This window comes from Carlito syrichta, unplaced genomic scaffold, assembly GCF_000164805.1.
Source record: "Carlito syrichta isolate Samal-C Ts95f unplaced genomic scaffold, Tarsius_syrichta-2.0.1 Scaffold306592, whole genome shotgun sequence".
In the NCBI taxonomy this organism is placed as follows: Eukaryota; Metazoa; Chordata; class Mammalia; order Primates; family Tarsiidae; genus Carlito; species Carlito syrichta.
The window spans coordinates 791,420-803,109 of record NW_007250688.1 but is presented as its reverse complement, the minus strand read 5'-3'; the positions used below and the strand labels follow the sequence as shown (position 1 = coordinate 803,109).

Genomic DNA, 11,690 nt, shown 5'->3' with positions numbered 1-11,690 from the left:
ATGTTCTCAGGACCTTTTGGGACTATGCCATGGGCCTAGGTCACCCATATTTGGCTCAGAATAAACATCTTTAAAATACACACACACACACCCAGGTCTACAAGAACCATGAATGCATTATAGTAGTTTGAAATAGTGGTTCAGATTATAGTAGTTTCAAGCTATAGAGTTTTGGTAAGTAACTCTCCGAGCCATACTAGTCTATGAAGACACAGCAATATATATTTTGCTTATAATGACCGAACAAAATAAATTAATATAAAATTATGAATCAACATAAAATTATGAATCATTATAAGATTATGCTCAGTATGTATAATAGAAAAATTTTCATCAAAAAACATCATATTTTTAAAAAAGTCTTGTTTAAGATAACAGAAACATCAGCGGTCAACAGAATAAAAATCTAGCTTCAAAAGTTGAGAAAATAATCTTCCCCAAATATTTCACTAAACCCCTCCAATATTTTAATATTTAAGAATTAAGTATTTAAAAATATTTGAGTATTTTGTATGCTGATGTGTGTCACTGGAAGTTCACAGGTTGTCATACAACTGCGCCAAACTTAGGCATACACACAGCACTATGACACAGGTATAGCAACTCAAGTATAATGGAAGTTCAGGATGCACAATAAAATACTTCTCATTGTCTAACCATAATACACTGTCTTGTATATAGCAATTGTTGACCAAATATAATGTGCTGATCATTGTAATCAGTATTAAGAGACTGCAAAAATTACCTAAATATAGTAGCTGCACATAACAAACGGATTGCATTGTTTTGCCTTACAATTGTGAAGGACAGATTAGAATTTCCTAGGAGCAGAGATCAGCAATCATGTGTCCCTGAAGACCTAATGTGTGTGTGCATGTTGGTGCACTTTTTGGGAAGACTGGAGTGTGATGCAAATCTTGTTCCCTGAAAATAGACATCCTCCCCCCGCCCCCGAATCATTACGCTACTTCTAAACTTTCAGCTTACTGGGTTTGGTGATATAGATAATAACACAACATTTTTCTAAGAACTGTCCATCACAGAGCTTACCTTTCCTTCTAGATAACCAGGACAGGGATCTCCTGAGTAATCTAATCCCAGAAGTCTCTTTCTGTTAAAAGCATCTTCTATTACCAGCCCTTTCCCTTCCACTAATTGACAGGAGTTAAGCCTTTGCAACTTTCTTTTAAACTTAGAATTTAAACAATTGCTACTGACCTAGACTCCAGATTACAAAACGACTTAACTCTCAGGGTATAGAAGAAAAGACCATACTAGTACACACTAGAGAGAAGATCTAATAGCCTGTATGATTTCCCCCCCTTAAGCCTACTTAAAATAGATCAAGTGTGAGAAAAATTTGCCACTAACAGCCTGAGAAGACACAACTTTTAAATTAATTTTTTTCTCCTCTCAAATACCTGCAAAAATGTTCCTTTAATTTTTTTCTTTTAAAAATCAGGTTGTTCCAAATGCTAAGATTCTACTGCCAAACAAAAGTACCACTTTATCAAGCAACTGCCTTAACATAAAAGCATGTTATTTTTGAGACAGACAGGACTGAATTTAGTATCTGCCACTACACTTGGAACATTTACTTTAAGAGGCTTTCTTTGTGGCCTGGAAAATAAGCGACACTGTCGTACCCGCCAAATGCCCACTGGTGCCACTTCACACAGGCTGGCACGTGACTGACGTGGCTTCATGAGCAGATGTCCTGGGGCAACCTCACGGCTGCAGACGGGCAGCTGTTGGCCCACATACAGTGGCGTCTCTTTTCTGCACACATCCCCAAATTAAGGCTTGGTTTTTGGTGGAAACTACTACATCATAATGCCAGTGTGTTCAGGAGACAGTATTTTGAGCTTGCCACTGTGGTGGTGAGTGGCAAGAAATGCGGCTTCCAAGCCGGACTCGGACCAGGTCATGGAAGGCCTTGAACCGTGTGCTCGAGTGCCGCACTATAACCTTTCCTTATTCATTTTGAAGACATGGGGTGCAATTCCGGATTTGGCACACAAGCGGTCACCGTACAGGTAAATTTGGGCCTCCCCTTGGTCCCCATGTTGCCTTGTACCCTTACGAATGCGGTGTGCCCTCTCCTCCCTCCCCTGGCCGTTTCCCGCCACTGCCAATCCCTTTCCTAGTGTATTATGGGAAATGTTCAGAGTCCGCTTATGAGTAAGAACGTGTGGTACTCAGTTCTTTGTTTCTGTGATAGGTCACTGAGTATGATAGACTCTAAATTCATCCAAATTGCTGCGAAGTCCACAGTTTTGTTCTTCTTTATGGCTGTGCAATATTCCATCGTGGATATGCACCACATTTTTTAAAAATCCAGTCCAGTTTCGATGGGCAGCATGGTTGGTTCCATGTTTTTCACTCCAACCTTTAGATGACCAGGAATTGACGCAGGTTTTCAAGTCAGAGAAATATGATTCAATGGGAATTTTGAGAAGAAAACCTCTGGTAGCACCATTTAGGCTGGACTGGGGTGGGTTTGGGTGGGGATTATACCGGAGGCAAAAAGCCCAATGAGAGTCTGCTGGGCTGCTGTGATGGAAATGGCTGGATAAGGCGGGAAAGGACACCTGGTGAGACATTCTCAGAGCAGAATGGCTACGATACTTAGTGGCCACTGAACACAGGAGGGAAGAGTTGGGGCTGTCATATCACTCAAACTTCTGGCTTGGAGACTAGGTAGATAGTGAGACCACCAACCAAGACAGAAAGAGTAGGCTTGAGGGAAAAAATAATCAGTTCACTCTTAGCCATGTATGTTAAAAAATATTGTAGCATGTTTATCAATAAGGTCGATACTACTCATACATAGAGAAAGCAATGACAAGGAAGTTAAATAAGAAAAAATTATGTGGTCCTATAGTGAACTAACTCACTGACTAACACATAACCAGTGAACTAAGCCATTAACTAACACATAACCCGTACGTCATATAACTATCTTTGAAAGTCAATCAAATGGCAACTATACCTTTGTTTTTCTGTTCTAAACAAAATACTCCTTTTAATTTAGCTTTGAATCTATAATTTTCTGCCCTCCCCATCCCCAAGATGTTAGAGGTTTTCAAAAGCTCTGGCCCTAAATTAACATCTGAAATATGATATACATGGTCACAACTCCGTCTCCTGTTTCTCAATAGAGTGCCAAAACATACATGATCTGAAATACAGATGATTTACAAAGTAACTCCAACTTTTCTTGGGGCATATTTATAAGGCTTTTAGGCCGCAAGATTTAACTTCTGGTTTTACAGATACAATTACAAGCTACAAAGTTAGTGAACTCACCCCAAAGATGTTCCCTCCACTGAAAGAGACAGATGAGCCACAAGGATGTTGGGTGTTGTCTCCTTGTCTTTGTATTAGAAAGGAACCCTTCTAGCCACTGACCCTTTGTGAAGCTGCTGTCTGCAGGCCTGGGTGCTGCTCCAGGCTATAGTCTTTTGCAGCCATAGGCTTGGCTCAAAATTATCTCCCTCCTCCATCCCTAATGGCTGCCACCTGCACCCTGCACCACATTGCTATGTTCACTCTGGGTATTTTTACCTTCAATATCATCTTCCAGGCTGGGTGTGATGGCTCACATCTGTAATCCCATAACTTTGGGAGGCTGAGGCGGGAGAATCACTTGAGCTGAGAAGTTTGAGACCAGCCTCAGCAACATAGCAAGAACTTGTCTCTACAAAAAATTTAGCTGCGTGTGGTGGCATGTACCTGTAGTCCCAGCTACTGGGGAGGCTGAGGCGGGAGGATCACTTGAACCCAGGAGTTCGAGGCTGTAGTGAGCTGTGATCGTGCCATTGCACTCCAGCCTGGGTGGCAGAGTGAGACCCCAACTCAAAAGATAAAATTAAATTTTAAAAAATGCTCTTTGTGGTTTCACTTGTTAAAACTTTATACTATATGGGCCATTTAATGAAGGAAAAAAGCTTATTAAAAAACAATGCAATATCAAACTTAAAATTATTTAGTTTTAAACATTTTTATGACAGTTTGCCCATAAAGTAATATATGACCAAAGTGTGATCTATAAAACACATATCACATAATCAGATATAACTTCTGAAAGTTAGTTCTCAAGATACAAATCTGAGAAATACGGTATTTAAACTAAGGAAATACAGTTTTAAAACAAAAATAAAGTTTTAAAAGGAAAATAAGACTATGTCTTACTAGAGAAATACTTTGAGATTGCACTACTTTTTGAGAAATAGCCATCTAGTTGTAGGCATCAACTCACTAATCTAGATTTTGTGTGAGACTATATATATATGTGCAAATATGTGAGTAAACGATAACCTAAAGTCATATTATCCTTAATATCCAAGGAGAATTCTCATAAAAATGATCTATGATTCTATTTATGTATGTTTTTGGTAGAGACAGGGTCTCACTCTGTTGTCCAGGCTGGTCTTGAACTCCTGACCTCAAGCAGTCCTCCTGCCTCGGCCTCCCAAAGTGCTGGGATGACAGGCATGCACCACTGCATCCGGCCCAGGACTTTAACTGCATATTTTAAAAAGAAAGTTCATCCTCCAAATACATTATATATTTTGAAATATGAAATTTCAATTCATTTGGCAGCAGCCACGGAGTCCTGAGCTTAATGAAAACTTGTTAAAATTGTTCTTCTTTTCCTTGCTTTTAATTTTTCGGTCAAATAATCAAAGCCATATTGGCACTTTAACATCTTCAATATTTTATGCATGCCATGTGTGTCATTTGAAACAGACCCTTTCCCTAAAAAGTAATCAAAGAGAGAAAGGTCATGTTTGCGTTTTCTTTGTTCAAGGTGTTTATTGCATCTCAGAGGGCGTACATGCACTGGGTTTTTAAATCGAAATACAAAGAAAGCCATTTTGAAATTGGTTTTAGGTAATTTTTCCCCATTACAGTGTATGTTATCCCCACAGTAAATTCAGATACAACCACTTTTAAATGGTACCATACATCTATTAAATAATTTGAAAAGTAGGCAAACACCTTTCCAACCCAATATGCTTTTACGAAGAGCTGCCAAGCCACTAGCAACACTGATCAACAGTGACCTCATTTATGCATCAAAATCTTAAGCCAAGCCATCAGCACAGACAGTATAACAACAAACTAAAAATTAAAGGATACAGTATGTACAGTAAAAGATACAATTCTCTGAATTAGTTTAAATCCTAATCACAATGGCACAACAAAACCTACTTTGAGCTCAATTGAAGGATGGAAGAACACTAGTCTACAGAACACACAAAGAAATACCAAATCAACAGATGTACATAAAACCCACAGTAAAGTAAAAATATCTGCAGTCATCTTTAAATTACAGTTATACCTTGGGGTGCCTTCAGAATCACTTGAATAGTACATCTCTAATCGCATCTTCACAGATATGATAGAAACGGACCTTTCACTTTTCAGTACATTGAATCAAGAATGAATAAATAGGTCAATTCAGAGGCAAAACCTGTCAAATATAATTAAAATATATATTTTAATATAGCAGTGATAATCAGGAATTCTTCTCATATGGTTCCTCATTCTTGATAAGGTAGCTTCAAGGAGAAGTATTTATTATGGATGTTAACTTTTACATTTTTTAAAATAAAATTTCTTAACATATACAGTGCCACAAAAATAAACATTTCTCACAACAGCTGAAGTTCTTGTGTTTGGAAAAATGTAATCCACACCGAAAAAAGTTTTGTCTATTTAAGAGCGTTTTCCTTACTATCTGATATTATCACACTATGCTTGTAACAGAGATACCGAAGAAAAGAGAATTTAGGGGGAGAGTGTAGGGTTTGTCCAAAAGTTGCATGGACACTGAAACCTTCAAAAACACAGACACATCTTTCCAAATGGCTCACCACACAATAGCGGTGTCATCTGTCCAGGGGCAAGGTCCGGAAAAGCACTAAAGGCGTCAGAAACATCCGTTCGTTGCTTACACCGTACAGCACACAAAGAACCCAAATACACTACAATTTCGAGAGTAGGGATAACAGCTAAGTAGTACACATTCCTAATGTTCACGTTCACAGCTGTGCTACACATTTTGGAAGAGAAGTTATGAGTAAGCGCTGGGTTTGGTACTGGTGGCTCACTTTGAAACTCTGAGCATTGATCTTATTTGAAGTTTCCAAACTCATTTTTTTTTCTATTCAGTCACAAAAATTGCAGCTGCAAAGAAAATAAGAAAATTAGAGTTAGAAGGCAAGACCATAACCTATTCCTTGAAGGTTAACCTCCCTTGCAATTTTACTTCATACTTACTACAAACAACTTTTATACAAAAGGTCTCTGTATTAACACATTCACATTTATATACTTTTCACCATTCTTTAAAACAAGCTTAAAATTTCAGCCAGAAATTTAAAAAAATTTTCCATGAATCGTTTCCTTTTAGATACTAATTTAGATAAGTTATTATTTTTAGATAAAAAGTTCATTTTAGATAAAAACTAGACAAAAAAATGTGAAATTTAGATACTTATTAGAAATCTTAGAAGCAAATCATTCAGTATCCATTAAGAGCAGCTAATCTCTAAAAAAGGGCAGCCAAAAAAAGGGGGCATGGCAGTGACTTCCATTATTTTTTCTTCTATTCAGTTATGGTGTTCAAGAGTAACTTATTAAAGAGCTGAAACAGTGACATAAGAGAAGGGAGGTCTCCCTGGTGACTCAATGTCTTTTCTCAGACACTGTCCACTCATCTCCTTGGCTCCTGCTTTACCAATTACTTCTGCCGGAAACCTTTCCTGGGGTCTTAGGACTTAGTCACGTAGATACATCTTCATAAAACAGTCCCACTGTCGCTGTCTCTCTCTCTTTCTAAGGCGAGGACTGTCTTAAGCATCTGTGTCTCCTGTACTTATTAAAGTTACTGGCACAGGATAAGAGCAATATTTACTAAATAAAAGATGGGCAAAAGGCTGCTGTATGCGTTTCGTTGGTCACTCCGGAAATTGCAGTCAGTGCTCGTTGTCCTGCTCGCGCCTACGTTAGTCAACACCAAGTGGCATAGAGAAGTTGGGCACGAGGAGAAACTACGTGACTGTGATGTTAAGGACTTAAAACGACAGGCTATTAATCTTGCATAAGAAAAAAATAGAGCAGGCATTCACACAAAAACTTAGAGGCATTAGGGAAAGTTTTAAGTAAAGACACACACTAGATGTATACTAAAGCCAGCACTGGAGAGTGGCCCCAGAATGTTGACCCTCTTACTCTTCTTCCTGTGAGACCCTGGGCAGATCACTTAATGCCCAAGGATCAGTTCTCCTAGCTGTGAAACAGAGACAAAAAATACGCGGCTAGTTTATCTCGTGGGAAGTGACCGACTGAGAAGGTCAGAGAAGTTACTGACGGCGAAGAGGACTGAAAAGTACTGGGAAAGCCGTTCTGTTGGGCGAGTATGCCGAGAACTGCCCCACTGCGCTACATTCCAGGGTCAGTCATAGGCACTTTTCTTTCATCAGTTTCCTTCCATGTGCTTATCGCTAATCATTTCGTAAAGTATATGAAACTTAGAACTAAGGTGTTAGAAATTTAGATTCTGCTTGAATGCAGAAATGCAAAAGGGTAACACTCCAAGCTTTATTTTATGAGGCAAAAAAAGAATAAACAAAATAAAATAGCAATTATGCAGTCAAGTGTATTCTTAGATGATTTCTGAATGCAATATTATAAATGTTAGCTTCCTATAAGTTCCAATCAATCATGTAAGTAAGTGGTGATCTTCTAATTTACCAAAGAACTTGGGTAACTTTTTCTTTATCAGTGCTATTCAGGATAAGGACAATTTGTGCTATTTTTGTGCTATTCAGGATAAGGGCAACTTGGATGTTTATTCCCCTCCTAGTATTATATGTTAAGATTTTTTAAAAAATTCATTGATAAAGATAGTTTTTAATATTTTTAAAAGTTGATATTACATTCAAATTATTGATATCAACATTCAAATGATTACTATTTAATAGTAATATACAGCTGTTCAAACCACAGAAACAACAAATATAGCTGAAATAGCTAAGCATGCTATAGCCCATTACTACAAGCCCGCAGGAAAAGCTCAGTATCAAGATACCTTAAATTGTTTACAAGAAATCCTTGATGTTAAGATCCGCTAACGGGTCCTTTGCTGGAGGTTTCTTGGGACTCTGAGTGGCAGGTGTAGGGCTTGGAGAGAGCTAGTGGGGAAAAAGCCAGCCCCAAAAGCAGAAACAGAAAGCAACAGAGAGGTAGATCAGCATCAGGCAGAACATGTACCGCAGAAAACAAACACACAGAAGGTTAGATGGTTAAAGGCTCGCAAAGCCTACTTTGTTCTACTTAGTCACAGCGTTGTATTTAATTTGGGATTGGCAAAGTACACTTCAACTGATATCTGGCTTTCTTCAAATTCTCTGACATCAGATCTATGCAGAGTAAAATTTGGGGACTCTGGTAGAACCATATGGAGATGAATAGGGAAGATGTGAAAAACTAAGTCACAAAGAGAACATCATGAATACACAGCAAAACAAATACACAAAAAACAAAAACAAGTGATTTCTCTACACAAAGCATTTTTCCTTTGAGTCATTAGTACCTCTAAACAAATAAAGCGATTTAAATGACTTTTCTTACAGTGAGAGTAAGTTTGAAGGAAAAATGGAACGGAAACAGTTTTCAGAAAGTCACTTAAGAAATTACTTACAATTATTAGCTAAATATACCAAGATTTCGTAAAGTGACTGTAAGTGAAAACAAGCCAAGTTTGGGGCTCTGTTTATTTCACATGACCAGTTTCCTAGCAGTGACTGTCACTAAATTCCAATATAACCTATCCAGCTCTCAAAGGAGGCTCAAACTAATTGCTAAATACCATAGGAAAAGAATTGTACTGAACTTGTTGTAAAAGTAACAGAATCGATGTACCTGATTTTTGTTTAACCAATACCTAAATTATATTTTCATTGCTTGACAAACATAATTTCTGAGAGCAGGCTTTTACAGAAAGGTTAGGATACAACAAAAATCTCAGGTAGACTGTATGGAATAATAGCTGACACCTAATGCTTTGTGTCCAATCACTCTCCTATGCTTGTGGTAACGTGATGGGGCAGTGCAGCCAGGATGTAAGTTTTTGCTGGTTCAGTAAACACAGTTCCAGAAGGATGGATATTGCAATTTGTTCCTATGTCCAGAAACTACTGACTGATTATATTATCTATCAGTTGAATTTCCATGTTGAAAACTGGAATATGCTTCATAGAAATATCATGGGAAGTAAATGTAAGGCTTGAAGTTGATTAGAGGATAAGAAACTCAACGGTTTGGTGGGTGGTCTAGAAATAATAACTGAGAAATGACAACATCATGGTACCAACCACGTAAAGAACAGTGGGACAGTCTAGGCATTAATGATGAAAAATTGTTTTGTTTTCTAAAGCTACAAACTCATGCTAATTTTATTCTCTGGTATAATTATGCTTCTTCTCTGATATAGGAAATAAAAATTGTATAAATATGGCATACCATTCCCTGGTTTACTATAGATTAAACTACTGACTAAAACAATGAGTTTTCATCATATCAACTATTTTTCATTTTCAAATTAAGTAAATAAATTATTGCTAACAATGGTATTGTGCAAGAAAAACAACTGCCTTAATAAAGTTGTATTAATTTATTTCTAAAACTTTCAGTACACCAACTACAACAAAGTTGAAAAAGAAACACATTGTTTTAGATACATAATAACAGAAACATCTTTCTTTTTTTCCAGAAAGGGGGTAAATCATCACGGATCTCTTCAACCATCAAGGAAACATTCATGATAAATGAGATCTCCTAAACCTCCCTTACTCTTCCCCAAAACAACTCTAGGCAGAGTTCATTAGTCTTCAAGCAGACTAGAAAATTCCTTCTGGCCATGAAGGATAGCGCCTGGCGCCTTCCACATTTCTTTCCACACCCATCACTCTTTCTCTGGGTCCCCTCCCCAGCTTTTGAGGGGCTGAAGTAAAAGAGACGAAAGTGAACACTGGGAACAGCAGAAGGATGGTTTGAGAGATGGATTGAGGAAGCGAGAGGGATTCTAGGCAGAGAGTTCGCAGTAGGTGTAAGACGACACACATGTCCACTTGGTGGGTTAAAAACATGAAAGGCGTGAAACCCTTTACTGACACCATTAAAATAGCTTTGAACTATTTGGTTTAGTACAGAAAACAGGCTGCTACTAAAACTATAACTTGCTGCTCTGGCTTCACCCAAGTCAATTTCTCTCTGCTTCTACACATACCAGAAAACTTAAGAGGACTCAAGCAAGGGTGACTCATCAGCGTGACCAGCACTACTGGCAGCAAAACAGTTCAATAAAGGGCAAATATTTTGGCATTTTCCTAAGTGTAACTATTCTAACACACTGTAAATTATGGAACTGGCCTCACCTAAAGAGAGGTTTTCCCTTTGTCCAGAATCTTTGTAGGTCACCTCTAAACCCCTATAATTTCCCAAGTGATAGGAAAGTTTTTTTGGTCATGGTGGGTTCTTAGAACTACCTCGGACAGTTTGTGCTATTGAGGTGACTCAGAGTGGAGGCTGGCCATGCCAGAAGGACCCACCATACTATTAAAGGGTTGGGTCTTGGGTCACATGATACCGCTTGGCATCTCCTGGGAGAGAGGAGGATGGGACACTGAGGTCAACCAAGTGGGCATTAATTCAGCTGCTCATTCCTGCATAATGAAGCCTCAATACGCTGGACACTGTGGCTTGAGTGAGCTTCCTGGGTTGGCAGCACTGTGTGTATATTGACACACGTTGATGCCAGGCAGAGAACCGATCCCTGAGGACAAAGAAGCTTCAGGCTTGGAACTTTCCCAGATGACACCTCTGTGTCTCTTCCTACAGCTGGATCTCATTTGTATCCCTTCACTACAAGAAGACTAATCACAAGTGTAGCACTTTCCTGAGTTCTGTGAGTCATTCTAGGGAATTGTCTCACTCGAGGGTGACCACGGAAAACCTCAAGTTGGTAGCCAGTTGGTCTGTGTGGGGGTGGCCCTGAGGACTCCCAAACTTGTGCCTGGTGTCTTCAGTGAGGTGACTGTTATGGGGACTGTTCCCACAGACTTTGCAGTTTGGCAAACTTACTGCAGGTAGTGTCACAAGGTGTGGACAGACTTGGCAGTCTGGAGGCCTGCACTACTAACCTTTTTGGCTAGCTCTGGGAACACGTAATAAAACTATGGATCAGAAGCACTCATTCTGCTGGAACATATGCCTTGGATGTCCTGAATGTCTGGTGGTTCTTTGGGACAATTCTGAATTAAGCAGGAAAAGAATGGAGGGACCTTTGGACAGCCAGTTATTTCTATCATTTTTCTCCAAATCTCCCACTACTGTGAATCTGTCTTCTGTGCTCCCTTTACTTCTTCTGAAGCAACAGGTATAAGGAGTGCATTAGGTAAAAATGCTTTGCAAACAGTTGGCCACATGCCGGTTTTACACTTACTAGTTAATGTCGCTGCTTTGTGGATGCTTAAGAAACTGGCCTACGGGAACCACCACAGAAACAAAGAACGGAATATGGCATGTTCTCACTCGTAAGCGGGCTCTGATCACTGGCCACACGAGCACCAGGGTGGGATCGGCAGACGCTGGACGCTGCTCGGGAAGGGAGGGAGGGG

At 39.1% G+C, this 11,690-nt stretch overlaps 1 protein-coding gene across 1 annotated transcript in view; it reads right to left on the bottom strand.

Moving 5' to 3' along the window:
* Nucleotides 1-4,792: 4,792 nt before the first annotated feature.
* SNAP91 (synaptosome associated protein 91) overlaps nucleotides 4,793-11,690 on the bottom strand; it is a 160,743-nt gene continuing 153,845 nt past the window's right edge. The window contains exons 27-28 of the mRNA XM_021715053.1: nucleotides 8,102-8,204; nucleotides 4,793-6,195 (exon numbers count right to left, since the gene is read on the bottom strand). Of these exons, the coding sequence (XP_021570728.1) occupies nucleotides 8,112-8,204 (93 nt within the window). The 3' untranslated portion in view covers nucleotides 4,793-6,195; nucleotides 8,102-8,111. The remainder of the gene's footprint in view (nucleotides 6,196-8,101; nucleotides 8,205-11,690) is intronic.